At 33.7% G+C, this 20878-nt stretch overlaps 1 protein-coding gene across 1 annotated transcript in view; it reads left to right on the top strand.

The window, feature by feature from the left end:
• The window catches only part of CFAP61 (cilia and flagella associated protein 61), a 140449-nt gene that overhangs the window by 1269 nt on the left and 118302 nt on the right, over positions 1–20878 (top strand). Inside the window, exons 2-7 of the mRNA XM_029286400.1 lie at positions 2942–3107; positions 3207–3357; positions 5205–5281; positions 9071–9138; positions 10208–10334; positions 19713–19845. Of these exons, the coding sequence (XP_029142233.1) occupies positions 2947–3107; positions 3207–3357; positions 5205–5281; positions 9071–9138; positions 10208–10334; positions 19713–19845 (717 nt within the window). The 5' untranslated portion in view covers positions 2942–2946. The remainder of the gene's footprint in view (positions 1–2941; positions 3108–3206; positions 3358–5204; positions 5282–9070; positions 9139–10207; positions 10335–19712; positions 19846–20878) is intronic.

Here is a 20878-nt window from a genome sequence, read left to right as displayed (position 1 = left end):
TTAGGAAATTAACAAAAAAAAAAAACCTAGGGCAGGGGTAGGTAACCTTGGCTCTTTTATGACTCGTGGACTTCAACTCCCAGAATTCCTGAGCCAGCCAGAGTCATAAAAGAGCCAAGATTGCCTACCCCTGCCCTAGGAGATAACAAGTGTCATTTTGGTCTAGTGATTAAGACACCAGCCCAGAAAGCAGGAGACTGTGAACCCTAGTCCTGCCTTAGCCATGAAAGCCAGCTGGGTGACCTTGGGTCAGGCACTCAACTCTCAGCCCAATTCACCTCACTGGGTTGTTGTGGGGAAAAGAGGAAAGTGTGTTGGATATGTTCACCACCTTGAGTTATTTGTAAAAGTCACAAAGGCAGGATGTAAATAAATTAAAAACTTACTTGTGTGTTATTGCCAAGAAAACTACAGAAATACTATCCAAAGAATCAAGCTTGATAGAGAGATTAGTCCCCCCCCCCTCAGGCATTAAAATATACTGCTCACAAAAATAAAGGGAACATTTTACCATGGAACTGAAGGGGTTTGCATTCCCTTTATTTTTGTGAGCAGTATATATTTCTAAAGACTGAGTCCCAATGATGGCTGTTAACAACCTTTTTTCTGCCACTCTAACCAAACTTTAGCAAACCTGTATAACTCACCCTTAGTTTCACATCCATCGAAGGTTGAAAGTCTTGTTTTAAATGTACAGTACCAATCCAGACTGTGCTGGTTTGTTCTGTTATAGTGGTTTCACTTAAATTTCAAGTGGTATGATCCATTCTATTATCATTTATATAAAGGATTCCACTACTTTATTGTTTTATGTGATACATCCTGCTTATCAGTGATCCCTAACCATGACCCTTGGACACCTGTTTGTCTACATACTACTAAAGCTTATTCCTATAATATTTAACTGGGCAAAACGGTGCACCATAGGATAAAAATTTTGAACCAACATACTTCAAATGGGCTAACCTAAAAAAATATGTCTAAAATCCAGGACCCATGATTCCCGTAGAACTGAAAAATTTGAAAACATTGTATAAAACATTTTATAACATAAAAATTCATAAAAATCATAAAGCATTTTATGTCATAATACAAAATGTCATAAAACATTTCCTGTGGTGAAGTCCTGATGTTTAACTGTGCTATATAGTTCAACCTGGGATATTTTCAGAGCAGATGTATCTCTGAATATTTCCCTGAACTCATAAGAAGTTTTAAAGTACATTAGAAACTCTGCCATTGTACGCTTCCGGTTTTGCACAGTTAGCAAAACTGGGTAAGAATATTGAATCTCTCTCTTCTACCTGATTGATCTCCTGGAAAAAAAAACTCAATAAAACAAAAATCCTCTGAAAGTGAGAGGAGGGGGATTTTTGCTCCATCCTCCTACAGACATGGAGGCCATCTTTCACGAGAGGGTGAGCGAGCCTTTTGCCTTCCCTTACAGAAGGTGGGATGTGTGTGAGGTTAAAAAGAAGCGAAGCGAGAGGAAAAAAAGGCGGCTGGCGTGGAAGCTTGCCAGCGAAAATTTGCTGTTTCAGTTCCTTGGGTAGTTCAAAGGCTGGGATGTCTACGAAAATCTCTTTTTAGTCTTTTATACTTTATATTCAAACTGCAGAGGGGAAGAATAAGAATAAAGCCAATGTCTTGTGATTTGGAGATATTATTATTAATAATATATATTAATTATTGGTCAAATGTAAAGGTAGACCTACAGTATAAGGTTTAATCAGATCTATTTATTAAATTGGGTTTAACTTAAAGGTAAATTAAAAGTAATCTGTTCACTGACAAAGTTTCAACTTTAATTTGTTTGAAGTCAATATCCATATTAAACTCCAAATGTAAATTTTTCCACCTTGTTTGACAACTTGTTAAAAATAATTCAATCTTTTACAAGCAACCAAATTTTGTTTTATTGGGCCAATTTCATTCCACTTAGAAAGCTGACATTTCCACTCATTAAGCCAAATGAGTATGCCAATGGTAAATGTCCCAAAAGATTAATAAAATGCCTTCTTGTAATTTAAAGCCACACAGTGCATGGTAACATTAATAGTATTAACTTACCTTGAACAAAATCCTAGTCTTTTAGATACACTAAAAATTGAAGGGTTTTTTTTTTCAACTACAAAGGTAAACCTTGTAGGGTAGGCAAGGCGGGTTGTATGACGTGTGTGAGTTCCGGCACCTTTTTTTTTTTAACAAAAAAAGCACTGCTTAAGTGTAATTAACTCTAAGAAAACCTTAACAGGGAAAAATGTCTTTTGAACAGTGCGGGGAAAATAAATTTAAGTGAGAACTTTAAAAACAGGATCTATGACAAGGTGATTAAAATGATTAATTAGAAAAGATTTATATTGATGTGGTTGTTACTTGTAGAAATACTAGACAAATTCTATATTCAATTGTTATCTATTAAAATTACTAAGAAATGTACTAATTTAAGGTTGATAAAAGAGAATATTATTGGAAGAAGAGAAAATCAAGGAAAGCTATTATGTGGAGTATGGAATTATAGAAATTAATTGTTATTGATTGTTTGTAAATATAAACCCAGACAACATGCTGCTTACCAAATATTAATGATGATTATGTTTTAAAAAATCAATAAAATATATTAAAAGAAAAGAAAAGAAAGAAACTCTGCCATTGTTGAAGCCATTGAGGAATCTGGTAAGGAAATATCTCTAAAACAATGATCCAAGAGTTCACGGATGGTCTGGTTACATGCTAAAATTCAGCTCACAGTTTACCTTGAAATAGGCGCTATTGAATTATAAATTAAACGTACATCCGTAAGAATTTCTTGACTGAAATATTTAAGGAATGCTGTGATTTTAAAATATTTCTGGAGATTAATTTTGAAACCATTTCAGTAATATCTTTGATGATAAGTGATAGTATTGAAATGGAATATTTGGTTATTGTTTTGTTACAGTATGCATGATGTCTTCCTTATCATCTGCAAGAATCTCATCTACACCACTATCTTCAGTTGTATTAAGTGCCAGAAGGACAGAATCCCATGATATTCTTAATATTGTCAGTCTTATGAAATATGATACAGAAAGACTGTTTGGCAGGATTAATGTCATATATCTTTTGTAAGTAACACCATTATAATACTTTCTCATATATCTAAAATAAATAAATGAATTCTCTTTTACTAATTTCACTTCAAAAACATAACATTTATTTTACAGAGAAAAAACTAATCTTGCAGTGACTGTGATTAATGACAAAAATATAAGTGTTGCTCATGCTGCATTTTTGGATTATCCTAACTGGGGTGTTGCTGATGCAGCTAATTGGGAAGTATATATGAAACAAAACTATCCTGAGACAAAGTGTACAGTAAGTATGGGACATTTTTCCGCTTGAAAATTCTAATTCTAATTCATTTTTGTATATTCTCAGAGGAATAAAGGCATAAGATACTTTATTTTTAATTACAAGAAAGCATGAAAATGATTTTATTTGCTAGTATTCATTGATTTTATATCCTTGTCTTCTGAAGTCAATCTCCAAGTATTGCTAGCTTTGTTTCACAGACAGAATAAGAACAGGTATTTTTTGTTACATTATTGCATCTTATTAACAATAAATGGCTCTGGCTATTAAAAATTCCAAAGGCAATTATATACAGTAGGTGTTTAAAGAAAAGGTTTTTTTCCAGGTATCATATATCTCATCTTTAACACTTAATTTTTTCCAAAAACAAATTCTAAAGAAAGGATCAGGGCAATCTTTAAGAAGAGATAAGCGAGAGAGTGAATAACCTTTCCCAGAGTTAACAAAGCTGTTCTCCAGAGGCAAGGCAAAAACTCTAATGTCCATCAAAATAATGTCAAAAGTAATAAATACATCGAGGACATTGGAAAGTGAAATAGCTGCACACAGAGAAATATAAGTGGATATTTTGAATTATAAATGGTTTGCTTATGGAGTTTTCAGCATAAGAAGGAAACCATTATGTTTCCTTTTGCAATGGGAAAGGTAGCAAGAGCAAAAACTACAGGGGAATTAGTCTGGTAAGTGTTTGAGGCAATGTTTGGTAGAAGGGGTAGAAGAAGTGACAGTGAACCACATCTCGGAAATACCGCATAGCTTTATTTGGGGGCAGTTGATGTATAAACCAGATTATTGTTCTTTAGTGTGTAATTGAGAAATGTATGCATATAGGAAAGAAATGTCTTTTGATTTAAAGAGAACCTGATAGTGAATAGTGTTGAATCATGAAGAAAGAGAGGAAGGTTAGCAGGAAAATAAATTGGCAATATGTGTAATGGAATAAGAAGGTAAGAAACGGTATCCTGCAAGTATTTGGGTCCCAGCATTATTCAGTTGTTCATAAATGATTTAGAATTCTGCAAATCTAATTAGGAAGTAAAATTGACAGATGATACAAAATTATCTCGGATACAGTAGTAAAAACCCAACTGGATTCTTAAAAAATTCCAAAACAAACACTGAAAGCTTGGTGATTAGGCCACTAAACAGCAAATGCAATTCAATGTCAGCATTTTTAAAGTTATGTCTATCAGAGTGATAGGTCAGATCATCTACACAGTGTGCAGATAAGAAATCAAATTCCATGGTAGTGGTCACTGGAAAAGGAACAGATTAGAAATAAGCCAATTATCAGTGTTGAATTGCAAAACAGTAGATCAAGAGGGAGGGGAAGGCTGAGGAAGTCATGGATGGACAGAGTTGATCAGAAGCTCAAAGAGAGTTTAAAAAACAAAAGGCCATCTATCTATATGATATGGTGGAAGCAAGAATACAAGCCTACAAGGAGAGAAATGTATGAACAATATGAAAGGTATGAACAGTGTTGATATAAACTAGATTTATCTGTTTCTTTTTTCTTATTTAAGGCTTTTGATATTTTTTTTTGGCTTATTGTTACTCCTTTTCAGTGCTATGTATAAAAATGTTTATGCAGAAAGGGAACAGCATGATGTGTATGTGGGGTCAACTTTTGTGTTTATCCCAAGTCAACATATAGTTCTAGGTAATAGAATAACTTACAAAAAGGACAACAAAATACAGTGAACTTTAAAAAATTCCTTTAAAAGATTTTTCATAACTAAAATACTAGAGTAGCTATTGCAGCGTTGCATTCATTTTTACAAGAACAAAACTAAGTTATATTAAAATGAAATGTTTTTTGTTAAGTTTGTAACTTTTTTTATTCACAGCCTTTGAATACACTATTTATGCATCTGTTTGTAGCAACTGATGAATATGCAGTAGATTGTTGTCACGAAATTATGAAGTAAGTGAATTTTGTGAAGATCCTATATAGAAACTCTGTTGGAATTTTAAGAATGAACTCGTCTTTGACATTGGATTCTAATACATTTCTGTTTAAAAGTTTTATTCTGAAAGATTCCAAAGGCTTATTCAAAGAAGGGAATTGCAGTGTAGATCTCTTTCAATTTGGTAATATGTAAGTGTATATTTCTGTTTATTGGGTATTTGCAAAGCAATTGTCAGCCCTTGTTGAATTTATTTATGTATTTATTTGAGGTATACCAGATATTTGAGTATCTTTTCATTAGTTTTCCTGGTAAACCAGATAGGAAACGCAACTAGATGAACTACATCTACTCTATTGTAAGATTTCATTAACGGAACCTTACAAATCTGAAAGTACAAACTTCCCGCCCACCATTTTTAACTGCTAGATCCATTGGGGAGGGTCCTTCTTAAGTTTCTTTCTTTGACCATTAAACAATTAACAGGCTCCTTCCCCTCTTACCTGACAATTTCCTAGGTAGCATTTCTCCCCTTTCCTCAAGCTTATCCATGCATTCCATTACACTCTTAAATAGTCAAGATGGCTAATAGAAATAAACAGAAGCAGAATATATAAGCTTAAAATATCCACCTCCACACTGCAGTTCCTGCTCCCCTCCACCCATCTTCTTTAATTTCATATTATTATTGTACTTACATTATTTATTATTTTATTCCTTTGTTATTGTTATGTTAACATTTTTATCACTTTTTTCCATGTTATTGTTGTAAGTTGCCCAGAGTAGCCCCATGGTGAGATGGGCAATTTAACAAACAAATAAATAAAATGAGTCTGTATAGTGTATATTCATCAGCAAATTGCATGTACAGGTAGTCCTCAACTTACAGCCCTTCATTCAGCAACTCTTCAAAGTTATGATGACACTGAACAAATGGAGATTATCATTGGTCCTCGGAGTTCTGGCCATCCCACCATTCCTTTTGTCATGTAACTGTAATCTGGGTTCTTCGTAACTGGCTTGTATTTATGAGTGGCAGTAGTACCCCAGGATCACATGATCACCATTTGCTAACTTCCCTGCCAGCTTCCCCAGAAAACCAATGGGGAAGACAGGAGGAATAGTCTCATGTCACTGGGGTAAGTCTGTCCCCTACGTACCCTCTCCTACCCATTCTGTGCTCACATTGTGCTGTATCCCCACATACTATCTGCACTGTGCTGCACTCCCACACCCGCACTGTGATGTACCCCCACATACTATCCCCAACTATTGCTGTCATTCCCTTGTGCACCCCTGTGTATCTTCCTTAGCTCTCGCCGTGCCTCCCTCATACTCTCATGCATCCCCTTTGTACCCTTGCTGACCCTCACTATATCTTTCACACACCCTCCCCAAGCCTCATCACATCTCCTTTCCACCCTCCCTAACCTTTGCCACAACTTTCTCACACACCCTGCAGACCCTTCCTGACCCATGCAATGCCTCTCATGCACACCCTCCCAACACATATGGCACCTCTTATGCAACCCTTACACCCTCACACATCCTCCCCAATCCTGTCGGGCCAGTTCATCACCTCTCAAAAACTCCATTGCTCCTCCCACACATGGCAGCAGCCACTTACTTGCCTGCCAGCCTGGAACTTTCAACTTCCTGCCAGCTTCCCCATTGACTTTGGTTGTGGGAAGCCTGCAGGAAGTTGCTTTATCTAATGAGAAAACCAGCTTGATCTAGTCATTAAGGCACCTTGCTAGAAACTGGGAGACAATAATTTTAGTCCTGCCTTGGCATCAAGGTCACCTAGCTGGGTGACCGTGGACCATCACTCTTTCTCACCCCAACCCACCTCACTGGGTTGTACATACATACATACATACATAAATGTGACAAGTATACTGAATACTCCCTCCTATTTTCCCCAACAACAACCCATCTTACTGGATTCTTGCTGGGGAAAAGCAGGAAGGAGTATTTGGTATGTTTGTGCCTTGAGTTATTTATTTAGATATTTACAACCCAGTGAGGTAGGGTGGGCTGAGAAAAAGGGCCAGGTTGAAGATAGTTCATCCTGGAAAAAAAATTATGTGGTTGCTATGAGTTGACACTGGCATGTAATCAATTAATCAAAGAACCAAATTGTCTTCAGTTTGTGTTATTTTTAAAATAAGTTTCTTTTGACAAATAGCTACTGTATAATTGTTACATAGCAAGACTGCATTTTTATTGCCTATCATTCTGTTTTCTAGTGCACTGTTTTATTCCCTTTTATACCATTGCAAGACTATTTTATTCTAAGGTTGTTTTTTTTGATACACAGAACTGGGCTGTCCAGGAACAAAACAGTACCTAAATGTAATAAATAGTAATAAAATAATGTTTGATAACACGAGATAATTTTTTATGAAAATTAGAATAGGCAGCTCAGTGAGCTCAACCTGCCATACTGCAGAAAACATATTTATAATTCTGTGAGCTATGCCACCAAGGTTTACTGGCCAGGGCTTGCCATTTTATCCTCTCCTTGCTAACTCTTATACTATACTTTTATAATATAATCACTTTAAATATCATTAAATAAATAAATATCATTTTATTTTATTTAGATAAATGCAGTGAAAGGTGTTATTTCAATATTTTAATAAACAGTTACTGCAAAACTGCAGTCTGCTGAGGAACAGAATGGAAGAAGCTTACAAGTCTTTTAGTCTCCTTACTGACCACTGGTAGTATTCCTTGTGAGAGAACTACTTGAAAGCATTTACAGATATATATGATAAGTTTGAGATAGGAAACATAACTGATATATTATAAAGTAGGCATGCAAATCACAGAATTACATTTTACCAATTACTTGTAGTTATTTTCAGAAATGCTTACTTATATAAAAAGCTGTCATTTCTCACTAGGCTGACCAAAAATTAGAAAGATTCTTACAGTGCCAACAGTAAGACTAACCCATTTTTATTTTATGATAAAGGCATTAAGATTAAGGCATAATCTTTCATCTTACTTCATCACAAAGCTTAAGTTCATGCCTTAAGGCATAAAAACAGGGGTCTTCAACCTTGGCCCTTTTATGACTTGTGGGCTTCAACTCCCAGAATTCCTCAGCCAGGCATGCTGGCTGAGGAATTCTGGGAGTTGAAGTCCACAAGTCATAAAAGGGCCAAGTTTGAAGACCCCTGCCTTAAAATAAAAATGGATTATTCTTAAAAAGAGTCCCCTTCTGAATTTTGGTTATCCCACATTAACATAGCTCTCTTCCTAGAACGTTCTCAGAAGGCTGGGCATTATAACATGTGGAAATCTGTTGATCCAGACTTGATCTTGAACTGGACATGGAACCATAATCAGAATAGTAGCCATGTATATATCATCCCACCGTTCAATAAGTTTACTTATCACATGTATATGTTGCAAGTCTAATCTTGGGATTAGCAACATAACACTCTTAACATCCACTTCCCTATTTATATTTAAAGTAAAAAATAAAAATAAAATGTTCTGAGGTGGGTTTTTTTTAAAAAAAAATACAAGTCTTGCAATATCTTGCATGAATTCTCAAGAAAATTAACTACTTTAATTTTTGGTCTTTTAACTTGGAATGGCAGCACCCAAATATTTGTGATCTTGTGATCTTGTCTATCTGACACCATTTCATATCTTCACTTGATTCCTGTGCTCTGAACAGTCTACCATTCTACTTTGGTAAATAAAATTAAAAGATGACTGTTATTTTGGTGTATATTATTTTTTTTACCTAAAATAAACAGCAAATAAACAAAATACAATATTGTCCACAGGACTGTTTTTAAAACTGTACCAGAATTACATTTCGTATTTCTCTTCATACCATTTCAAGAGGAATTGGGTAAGGATTTGTTTAAGTTCTTTATGGCTCCTAAAACCTTTCTTCCTTTTTATTAACCCAATGCAATTTTAAGAAATCCGCAGCAGACTCAGTTGCTACCTCTATTATTTGCTACCTCTGTTAGTATCGAAACAAGCTGATTCTACATCCCATCTCCCTGGTACTTCAGCTTGAAAACTGGTTACTATTATTTAGTGAACAAAGAAACAAATAACTTTCCATGTGCTAGATAATTATTATTCTGGCATGTGATCAATTACATTTGGAATGCTAAAAGCAAAAGAGCTATTGATCTTGAACATGCATTGGCAGCATTTGGCATTAAAAATCCAGCTGAAAAAATAACAAAGCAATAAAAATGTTATTAAATTAAGGGCATGAGGGAAATGCATACTACAACAGAAGATTTAGTATATAATAAGAATAAATCCTGTTCCCAAAAAGAATACTGTAATAAAAATGCATAGGAATTAGGATGTATTGGAAATGTATTCCTATCTTTGTTATGGGATTTTGTTGAAAAGTTGTCTGCTGTTTATAGTAATTCATTTTGTTTACTGGCTTTTGGCTTTGATAGTAATAAGTACGAAAATAAGAATGGATGATAATAATTCAATGAATCACCTAGCCATTACTGGTTTATAATTTAGTAAATTAGTAAATAACGAGAATGGGAATTGCAATTTAACCTCCTGATTTCCCAGATGACTGTAAACCACATTACCAGAAGGGTTTAAGTTACAGGAGGAGCATTTGAAGGATAGGAATTGGAGTTAGAGGTTGCTGAGTGGCCTCTTGCTGTCATTCATTCCAATACCTGATTTTGATTTTTGCCTTTGAATTTTAGTACTGGGATAATCTGAGTGCGGAGGAGATGCAGACAGGATGTTGAAAGAACACATGTAGGCTAGAGGTTGTCCACTCCCGCTGCAAAACAACACTCTTTATTTAAACATTTAAAATTAATAATAATTTTAATGCCAGACATTAGAAACAGTACTTACTGAAGGTTAGCTGAAGAGTAAATGCAGTCTTTGAGTTACCTGTAATACACATTTGTCGTTTTCAGGTATAGATTTGGCAGCAGCTTTTGAGCCCATGAGGAATCCTGTCAGTTCATCTCTGATTATGGAATATAGCCTCCATGTGTCACACAGGCATCAATATTGCCCCCAGTTGTATATTCGCTGTGCCAGGTAACATACTGCATTGTGTGTGAGAGTGAATTAATCTTCTGTCAGTATCTTCATTTGTGTCTTTCAATATTTCTTAATCATCCTTAGTGCATTTATGCACATTTTATAACATTCTATTCCAACATGCATTTTTGCTCTTAGTTCCTTAATATATTTATCTGGTTGATTTATTTGTATTATTCAATTCCAGTTCTTACCTATAAAAACCCTGCCACATTTCTTGAGCTGAGAGAGTGAATTTCTCTGGCTGAGAAAGGAATGGCTTTTCTACATGGGAATTAGTGATTTATCTTACAGAATTTGTAGTTGTGAAGAGGAAAATCTCTCTGACATACTAGTTACTAACTTTGTGATGATGATCATGAAACTAATATAATTTGTTGTTATTGAAGGAGAAGGAGGAGGAACATTCTCTCAAAAGCAGTTTGAAATGACAGCACCGAGATGCTAGTTTAGTTTCTATGGTAACGTGCTAAATGTGCAAGTGTCCTCTCATACCTCTTTACTTTGAAACATATTTAAAAGACATTTAATATTGAAAGAAAGAAGAAAATTGCTTCAATATTACATTTATTAGCTTCGCAGTCTTATGCTATATAGTTTGTTTCTCAAAATAAATCATTTAATTATATGGGTTTCTTCAACATTCTGACAGGTAATAAATGAGTTGGGAGTAACCAATTGTTAATTGTCCACTAGAGGTCATCATAGACCTTTTAAAATACCTCTTGTGTACAGCATTTAGTGAAGTTGGAGTTAGCAAAACAAAAACACAGAGACAAGAAGAAAGAAAAATCCAGATTTTTTTTAGTTCTGTTGTAAAATAATTAATAGAATAGGTAAGCAAAATAATGAAGGCTGGCTAATTTAAATCTTTAACCTTTGAAGGACCTTTGGCTTATAAAAAGATTTCTGTCCAAAAATCCAGTGTCTGAGGTATTTGAAACTTTGTGCCATCACCAGCTAAAAAAACATGTCACTCTTAGCAAGAGCTGAATACATTTTCCATCCAAGGTGTAACTTACTATTTTAACTTGCTTTATTACTTTTTTCAAAAAAAAGCATAGATAATTTTACAGCATGTATAAAACTATAGTTCAGGAAGCCTATCGCCAGTTATAAAAATAATACATATGTACTTCTAAACACATGCATGCTTTATATAAAAGAAAATATACATTTCTGTTTAAGCAAAACTAATAGTATTTATAGCTATTAATTTGTATTTTGACAAGAAAACAATTTACATTCAAACAATTGAAACAATAATTGTTATCCATAAATCCAAATACCTGATGAAATAATATATGTTGGTAAAAAGAATGTATTATTTCAACTAGCATTTGTGGTGAGATGGGCGGATAATAATAATAGTAATAATATAATAAAAATTTTGTGATTAACAAGATTAACTAAATTGAAACATATGAAATATTCTTCTTTACAAGGATATGATATAGTGCATGGAAAACCGATTTATTTGTACTTGCAGTAGACCAGAGATCAACTCAAAGGTTGTCTAGGAAGCTTTCTGAAAGTTTGTCCAAAGGAGTTCATAAAATCCATCATCAATCTGAATCAAATCTCATCCCATTCTTTGTTGTATCTATGGATGGATATATATTTTTGTAGTAGATTATCCTATAGATATCATAGAACATCTTTGGGAGTGCATTTTTATGTGGCCCTGGATCTGAGAGTCTATTCTTGCTTAATTGCTATTTTTTTTATTGAAAAGTTTTATAAAAATTACAATATAAACCCCTAAACCCATCCACCCTAATCCCCCCTCTCCCTCCCCCACTTCCCAGAGCTAAATACAGGGTTACAAATATAATAATCATAATCTAACTAACATTAACCAACTATATAAATAACCAAGTCCATAATGCGCTTTAACTTCCCTTTAACATAAATATAATAATAATAATTAAAACATAAACAAATTAGTATCCTAATTATTAAACAATAGAATATCCATATTGTTAAACAATACTAATACTAAAAGTAATAATAATATCATATAATTAAAACTAACAAAAAATCACTATAATAAACTATTTTTTTTTTCCAATATAAAATTTTTATTTTTATCATAAAAGAAAAGAAATACATCACAAATATTTCACAATATTATATCCCATCCCCCCACCCCCCGGACTTCCCAAACCAACCTAGGCTGATATTCAAATACAAGTAAACAAATATTAATATCTCTAACTCCAAAGTCTAAACTTAAACAATCCATCTCCTCCGTGTTAATAAAAATTNAAACTGCACCTATAAGAAATCATTTTAATCCCTTAGTAAGGTTTACAACTTCAGTTACTTAATTATCATTCAATTATTTATCAAATATACCATTAAAAATAAGTCCACCTCCTTCAACCATTATTAAATCAAAAAAAGAAAAAAGAAGAAAAAAAAAGAGAACCTTTAGGACCTAAATTCCCACCCATTTAATTAAGTCTATCATAATTATACTTCCTTCGTCATTAAATCAGAAAAAAAAACCTTTAAGACATTTTTAACCCATCCAATAACATTTAATGTCATATTTATATCTAACTCTGGGTTTCTTTCTAAACGCTCGGGGGTCGCATAACCAGTCAGTGTTGATTCCTTGCGACTGTCTAGAGTAGTCCCTGTAGTTTTCTTCACAATATTTTCCGAAGTGGTTTGCCATCATTTTCAACTCAGGACTGAGAAAGAAAAACTGGCCACGGTCATTCAGATTTTGTGTCTAAGGCAGGAACGAACAGGCTCTGTATACTGATAATACCAAATTAGTAATATTACAAAGTTCTTCAAATGAAAATGACTGCACTATTTTCGAATTTTGTTACTTGACATGGCAGTATTTGTAACTGATGGTCATGGTCTTGGGATGGATGTGGTGGTCAGGGCCAAAAGATATAGCTCTGTCACTCAATTTAACTTCAAACTGTCACATTGACAATTGGGTTAAGCCACTGAATTTTCTGTCATTGCTCACTTATAGCATCAAAAGGTACCCCAAGTAATTGGCAAAGTCATATTTTTTTAAAAAAAAATCCTATTACATTTTTCCTAAGTAAATTGCTACTTTTACAAGAATGACAGCTTTCAAAAACAATGTCTGATTTCCACTTCTGAATTTAATTATTAAAAATCAAACATTCTGTGTGATCAAGATGCATATAAATCCATTGTTACTTGTTAAAATTCATTCACATGTTAGAGCTCTAAGTTGCTGGAATATTTTTACATAATACGAAGCTTGGTTTCTTTAAAAAATGCATTTGTTTTTCATTGGATATTATTGCATGATATTTCTTATGTCATAGATAGAGTCATGATCTCTTTATCTCAATGGTTGTATTTCTCTTGAAGAGTTATTTCAACAGCATGAGCCAAATACACATTATAAGGAGAATTCATAAATCCCTGTCCTCAAAAAAACAGATGCACAACAATATGTGACAACATTATTATGTCTTTGAATAATACCCTCCTTAAAAAACTTGCAGTAAAAGCATTCCCAAGAAAAAGAGGCAAAGGGTAAATTATTATTCAGCTTTCCGATTATTTTGTAGGCAGTAATAGATGTATCTTTCTGCAAAGGTGTTGGTTTTAATCACAGCAGGTCATAGCTCGATCTGCTGTTAGAAATCCTTGTTAATGTTAGTAGCAAATGAAAAGGGTAGTTATAGTGGACTTCACTGTGCTGTGTTCTTTATATTACAAACTCAGACTCACCATCCTCCCTCTACCATTNCGCCTACATCGTCCGTATAGGACGACTCGGGAACTCAACTCCTACCCCGGGCAGCTCACCGATCCCCTTATGCCCAGGGGAAAGGTATCAAGCCGTTTGACAGCAGATGCTGGCTGTCAAACCGGCTTTTACGCAAAACAGGCGGGAGGCAGCAAACAGCTGCGACCAGCGAAATCGCCTGCCACCGGAAGTCTCCACTATAATAAACTATTAATACTAATAATACTCTAAAATTTACTCATAGGCTAAATGGAACTTTTTAGTCCCATATTTGTTCTGAATATAATCTATCCATCTTCTCCAAACCGAAATGTATCTTTCTTGTGAGTGATCCTTCAAATAGGCAGCTTAAATATGAGCCAGCAGTGTGCTGCAGCTGCCAAAAAAGCCAACACAGTGCTGGGCTGCATTAACAGAGGGATAGAATCAAGATCACGTGAAGTATTAATACCACTTTGCAATGCCTTAGTAAGGCCACACTTGGAATACTGCATCCAGTTTTGGTCACCACGATGTAAAAAAGATGCTGAGACTCTAGAAAGAGTACAGAGAAGAGCAACAAAGATGATTAGGGGACTGGAGGCTAAAACATTTCCGAATCCATCTCTATTAAAGCATTATAAATTCTCTTTATATGCGCTCGATTTTGATCTTTAATCTGTTTTACCAAATTCTCATCCATTAATGTAATACCAACCTTTTGATCTAACTTCCACCTAACCATCAATTGAGTATACTGAAACCAAGACTGTACAATATTTTCTTGCTTTAACTCAGCTAACGATTTTAATTGCCAATCATTCCCTACCACTCTAAGTAATTCCTTATAAGAAATCCTATCCAAATTCACACCCATAGATACCCCCTCTATCACGTGTCCAGGAATCCCCCAGATTGGTATTTTATAATTTAACTTATAATAATACTTTTTCCAGACACGCAATAAGGCACTTCTTAAAATATGAGATTTAAAAACTTTGTCAACTTTTTTGTTATAAATTAAGTATGCATGCCACCCATATAATAAGTCGCTTAATTGCTATTATTGATACGGTAGCTGGCAGACATGAAATTGGAATTTTATTTTTTAAATGCTGAAATAGCTTATATCCCTCTTCACTGCATGGCAAGAATTGGAAGGAACTTAGCAAAGCTGAATTATTTTACATTAAATTGATTCCCACTTGCATCACATGGAATTTCTTCCCATGAGATGCTTGGCTGGTTTCACTGAGGATGCTTTAAAAATCTGTAAAACTTGACTTATATTTGTTATTGAATTGTAAAATTGTTTCCTTTATAATTGTTAGGTCCTGTTTATAAAATCTGACTCTATGGATAAATGCTGTCAGTCTTGGCATGTCCCAAGTAATAATTCATAGTTTTTCCAAGACATTAAGCAGCCTTTCTGGTCCTATCCATCCACCTTATCTTCACATACTATTTTCCTCAACTTCATTTAATTGATTTGATTCTCATATTGTCCACCTGGTGATATCTATATATAGAATCTGTGTTTCTTGCTTGAAGCAGATAAACCAAAGAATTCTGCTTACAAAAATGTATTAAAGTTATATCTTCAAGTACTGCATTTATCCATAGTATTCCCTAACAACTGATTCCTAAACAGAAGAAATATTTATTTTAATAGACTTTTATTAGCTTTTACAATTTGTTTTATTTTGTGAGCTACTTTGGGAAGACTGTTCACAAAGATGACAAAGAACTGAATTCAATTAAATAATTAATATTCTTCTTAAAATAGTAAGAAAGTCTTGATGAAATGTATAGGAGTCTTTTGTGAGCCATAGCGTTAAACCCTTATTAACACTTATTGGTAAATGTATCATCTCACCATTCAGATATTTCCTACAGGTACTAAAAAGACCTCTTAATTAATCTGCCCATAAATTGTTTATTTCATATTCTAGGAAAAGTATACAATACATTATTGCTAGATATGAAGAAAGAAAATCCATGGTATTTATTTATTGATTGATTGATTATTAAATTTATTTGCCACCCATCTCAATTCTGACTGGCTTACAAAATGATAAAAAGGCAGCAGAAAATGATTAAAATTACAAAAGATTAAATAAAGACTAAAATTCAAGAGGACAGGTGACATAGAAATGGGGATCTTCTCTCTATGCCGTCACTCCCAGCAGAAAGCATCCCTGTCGGACCCCAGGCCAGCCTGCAGAGGCTCTTCCTGAATTCATGCCAGGAGGGTGGGAGTTGATCTCACCTCCAGTGGGAGAATATTCCAAGGAGTGGGGCATATGGTATATAAGACTATATCTTTCCAACCAGTGCTTTTTTTGTAAAAAAAGAAAAAGAAAAAGGTGCCGGAACTCACACATGTCATACAACCTGCCTTGCCTAACCTACAAGGTTCCATCCAAAAACGGTGCCGGAACTCCGTTCTGGGCGTTCTATGACAAAAAAAGCCCTGTTTCCAACAAACTAGATGGATTCCTATTGGAACAAGTGAGAGCTATTTAGTATTTTGATAAAAGAGGCATGGAATCAGAAAAGAGAAGCCAATATTTAGTTTATCAACACAATGAGATCTTCATGCAGTCATGAAAAGGCAGGCAACATATCATATTGAATATAATGTACTGCATATAACATGGCAAGGTATTTCTTTTTTCCATATTTGATTATCTGTTTTAAAAAATAATAGTTATGACAAGGTTCTTATATAAATTCATGTTTAACCTTGTCTGACCAGTATTACAGCTTGCAAATTCATCTAAAGAGGTTTTTTGGAATGAGTAGGAGTGTGTGCTTTTTTTCTGATGATGTCTCTTTCCATGTTCCCACAGCTGCTTCAGAAACTTTTCCAAGGGCATGTTCACACAATATGTGGAGGCAATTGGGAGCAGATCCTGAAGCAGCTGTGCAAGCCTGGAAGAAGATGCAGCTGCTTTAGTGGTTCAAAAAAGAGGCCAGGCATGTTCCAACACATTTCTCTAGAAAGTCTGCCCAGCCACTTTCAGGATCACAAAGATTTCCAGCTTGAAATAAATAATAATTATAATAAATAATGGCATGCAGTTCTGAGAAAAGATATCATTACTTAATAGCTCATGAAATGCCCACATATCTTGGACTGCATAGTTTTCTAAATATTATGTGTAGTTACAGAGCATAGCACACATGCTTCAGTATGAGAAAATGATTGCTAACAAGTGATGTCAATTCTGTTTTTATGGAAAAGTACATGTTTGTATTATATATCTCTGAATTTTACTGTAGTCAGTAGCACATACTGTAGATACAGTGTGTGTATGTGTATTTAGATACATGTATACATGTGTATACATATACATTTATAAATTAGAAATCCTGAATTGTTCAATAAGCAAAAGTAAGATACTAAATTATATTCCTTGATATAATCAATCTGTATATTCCACTTTCCTAATTGATTTATGGCTTAATAACTAGTTAGTTTGTGACTTCATATGAGAACAGTTCCCATTTCAAAACAGTTCCCATTTCAGACTAGTGCAGAATGAGAAGTCAGAAGATATGCAGATAGAATTGTACTGATATAGCAAGTGTAGTTTTTATTAGTATAATTTTGGTATGCCATAGTTTGACATAGTATGAAATATTTCTGTCTAAGGTTTCTGGACACCCTAATTTTCATAGCAATTTAAAACAAAAACTTTGTCCATTGGTAGCATTTTAAAGTGATAAAATGTTAAGTAGTTAATGAATGTTGATCAATATTGCTAACCAATAATAACAATAATACAATATTTGAAAATAATCCTTGTCTTTAGTGTCATATATGAACTTTCAGCTTAATTAAATATGAATAAGTCAGTTTGATACATACTGCAAGTAGTTGCATGTTCCTGAGATCAGTGGGTCTCTGAAGACTCAGAATGTATTGAACTTCAGATTAATTTAATTCAGGGGAAAACTCTCAAAACATTTTTTTTAAGCCTTGTCAACCCAAAAATGTAAAATTATGCTATTTCTTAGGCAAGGCTTTCTGTCTTCAGAAATATTAGAGGCTAAGGTCAGACTCAGCAATAAGTCATGAAGCTAAAGAATTCATTAATGTAAAATTCTTCACTGAATGCAATGAAGTAGAGCTATAGCTTTTATAATAATTATTAATCTACCCCATAGCTTTGTCTCTGAGTCTTTTAAGTCCTGACATTGCTTTTTTTTTTTTTACCAGAACAAGGTTTATCTGTTCCACTCACATTCTAGTCTGATTCTTTACTCTTCTTTATGATCCTTGACTTGGCCAGGCCAGGAGTCTTCTTAGAAAACTATGTTTCCTTCCTTTGTATAGCCCTGTTTTCATTTTATGTAGTCTCTCTTCCCTTTTATTTCTCAGTCTTCTTTAAACTTATGTATTTAACTGAAACTGTGCAGAACTATTTCTTTCACTATTAATACTACAGTAAGGGTGTTCTAAGAAACACCTTTCCCATTGATCATATTCTTGAATACAAGAAAAGTCAGTATAAATAAATCTATCAAATAATTGGGCATATCTCCTGCAATCATGTTTCATTGTATTGCACAATTATATATAGGATTTAAGCCAGAAGAATACTGTATCAGTTCAATTTTAAAAATCCCCTAGATTTCTAATGCTTTCTCTTTGCTTTATGACATATGTCTTCAGAAACTCCCCACTTTTACCCTAATCAGATTGTTATAATAATGCCAAATGATTTCTGCGGCATTCAGTTACAACAATATTTTTATTTTATCTCGGAGCTGGTTGTTCCTGACAGGCACAAAATATCATATTGCATTCCAGAAATCTTTCTGCTGTGTTATTGAATTTTAAAATAAGACATTTATTTTTTTATATGCAATACATTCTTCATAACTGGAAGGACAAGCTTTATTATAAATGTAGCTCAATGAAGTAAAGATATATTTCTAAGTTGCTAGTTTAAATAAGACTCCATCCATTCAAAGCTTGTTTAAATATGTGTTGTGTTTAATCTGTCTTGTTGTGTGCTGACAATTAGCATAGCTCACGTTTAGATAATAATCGGTAACCAGTTTATATTTGCATTTTTTAAATTCTTTGAACAGCCTTTATACTATTTGGTCCAATAGCCTTCAATATAAAAACATCAGATTAATTTTAACCATAGGATTAAAAAGGGATTTGCAGTTATTTTGACTATTAATTCTATCAGTGGATTGGTTAACAAACCAAGGATAGCTGTGTTAATGGATAATCTGAATGAAAGACTTTGATTGGTGCTACATGTTTGCTGTTAAATCAGAACTCTGCCATATTATGATGTAAATCCAAACATTGGTAGCTGAGATTGTACTGAAGAAAGATGTACTAACAATAGGCTGAAGAAAGACATTTTTCTTGTCTTATATTAATTTATATATTATTGTGTTAGGCCTTGATATTAAAATGGATTAAGTAGTTTGCATCTGCTATACCATCTAATTTAGGAAACTACCATCTCTGCATAATATTTTGTTATTGCAAAATGTCCATTTATGAAGTTTATTGATACCTTTTGTTTAACAATTACACTTACATTATTTAAAACAAAAATAGAATCCTAAATTAATTTTTGTTATTCTTAAAAGCATAATCTCATTTGTAGGGTAGAAGACCACGATGATCTCACTCCGATCTTTTCACGGCATAATGATACTCTAAGGCAGACCTATGGAGACTATTTCCTTGCTGAACTGATAGAAGCTCAAGATGAAAATAATCTTGCTGTGGTTTGTGAGGTATGCCTTTGATGGTAATAGAGAGTTACTAGATAAACTACCTGTCTGGTTTTTTTAAATGACAAATTGGATTCATTCAAGATATCTCATAATATTTCACCCCTAGTTTGAATAGGGTTGAAATGGCTCCCCATCATTTTATCTCCATAGGGGAGCAGATTTGCCTATGGAAGATTATCTGCTATTTTTTTAAAAAGGCTTCTTTGGGTTCTAAATGAAGGATTTCTAAACTTCTAGAACTTCAATTAACTACAACTTCTAAAAAAAGTAGAGACATACTCAAAACAGATTATTTGGCATGTTTTATCTTTTATATGGAGCTCCAATTCAATTTCCTTCTAGGCTTTTATTTATATTACATGTCAGATAATAATGTTGAGATTTATTACTGAAATGGTTCTTTTATATTTTGTCATTATTCAAAAACCCAAAGAAATAGACATATATTCAGCTATTGGATGGGAATACTACAGCTAGAGATGCTAGCAGAGGAATGCTAGTTTTTTGTTTAAAAATATCCCCAAAGTTAGGCCATTTGCCGCTGTATCAGAGGAAAGATTGGGTATGTCAAAATCCAGAACCGTATTTCAGTAATTGTGAGAATTACTGAAGATGAAATAATCTAATTCATTATGGATGGAGTTTGACAAAATAAGGATTCAACTGGCTTTTCAGACCCCAATCCTGCACAGTTGCACGTGAAATCTCTTTGCCATACTGCTTGGAGAGATATGTACGGTAAGTAAAATATTACATATAATTAAGCATCAAGTCTGTTTTGATTGTTGAGCTATGATATTTTATTAGAGGATAGGTTGTTACAATAAAAATATGTACTTTTCCCTCAGAAATGAATTGATTGTATTAATATATAATATAGTCATAATACATAACAATAAATCGTATTGCAGGTAAACAATATTTTTATTGTAGTGTTTGTCAGATGAGAGTTGTGCTGGCCTGTCATCTGTTTTTATGTTGAAATGTTCAGCATTTTATTACTCACTTAATATTTTCATAGTGAGATTTTTTT

The sequence above is a fragment of the Protobothrops mucrosquamatus genome, unplaced genomic scaffold, assembly GCF_001527695.2.
Source record: "Protobothrops mucrosquamatus isolate PMUCROS unplaced genomic scaffold, P.Mucros_1.0 scaffold_213, whole genome shotgun sequence".
Taxonomy (NCBI): domain Eukaryota; kingdom Metazoa; phylum Chordata; class Lepidosauria; order Squamata; family Viperidae; genus Protobothrops; species Protobothrops mucrosquamatus.
Note: the sequence above shows the minus strand (reverse complement) of the source record. Positions and strands in the feature narration are given on the sequence as shown.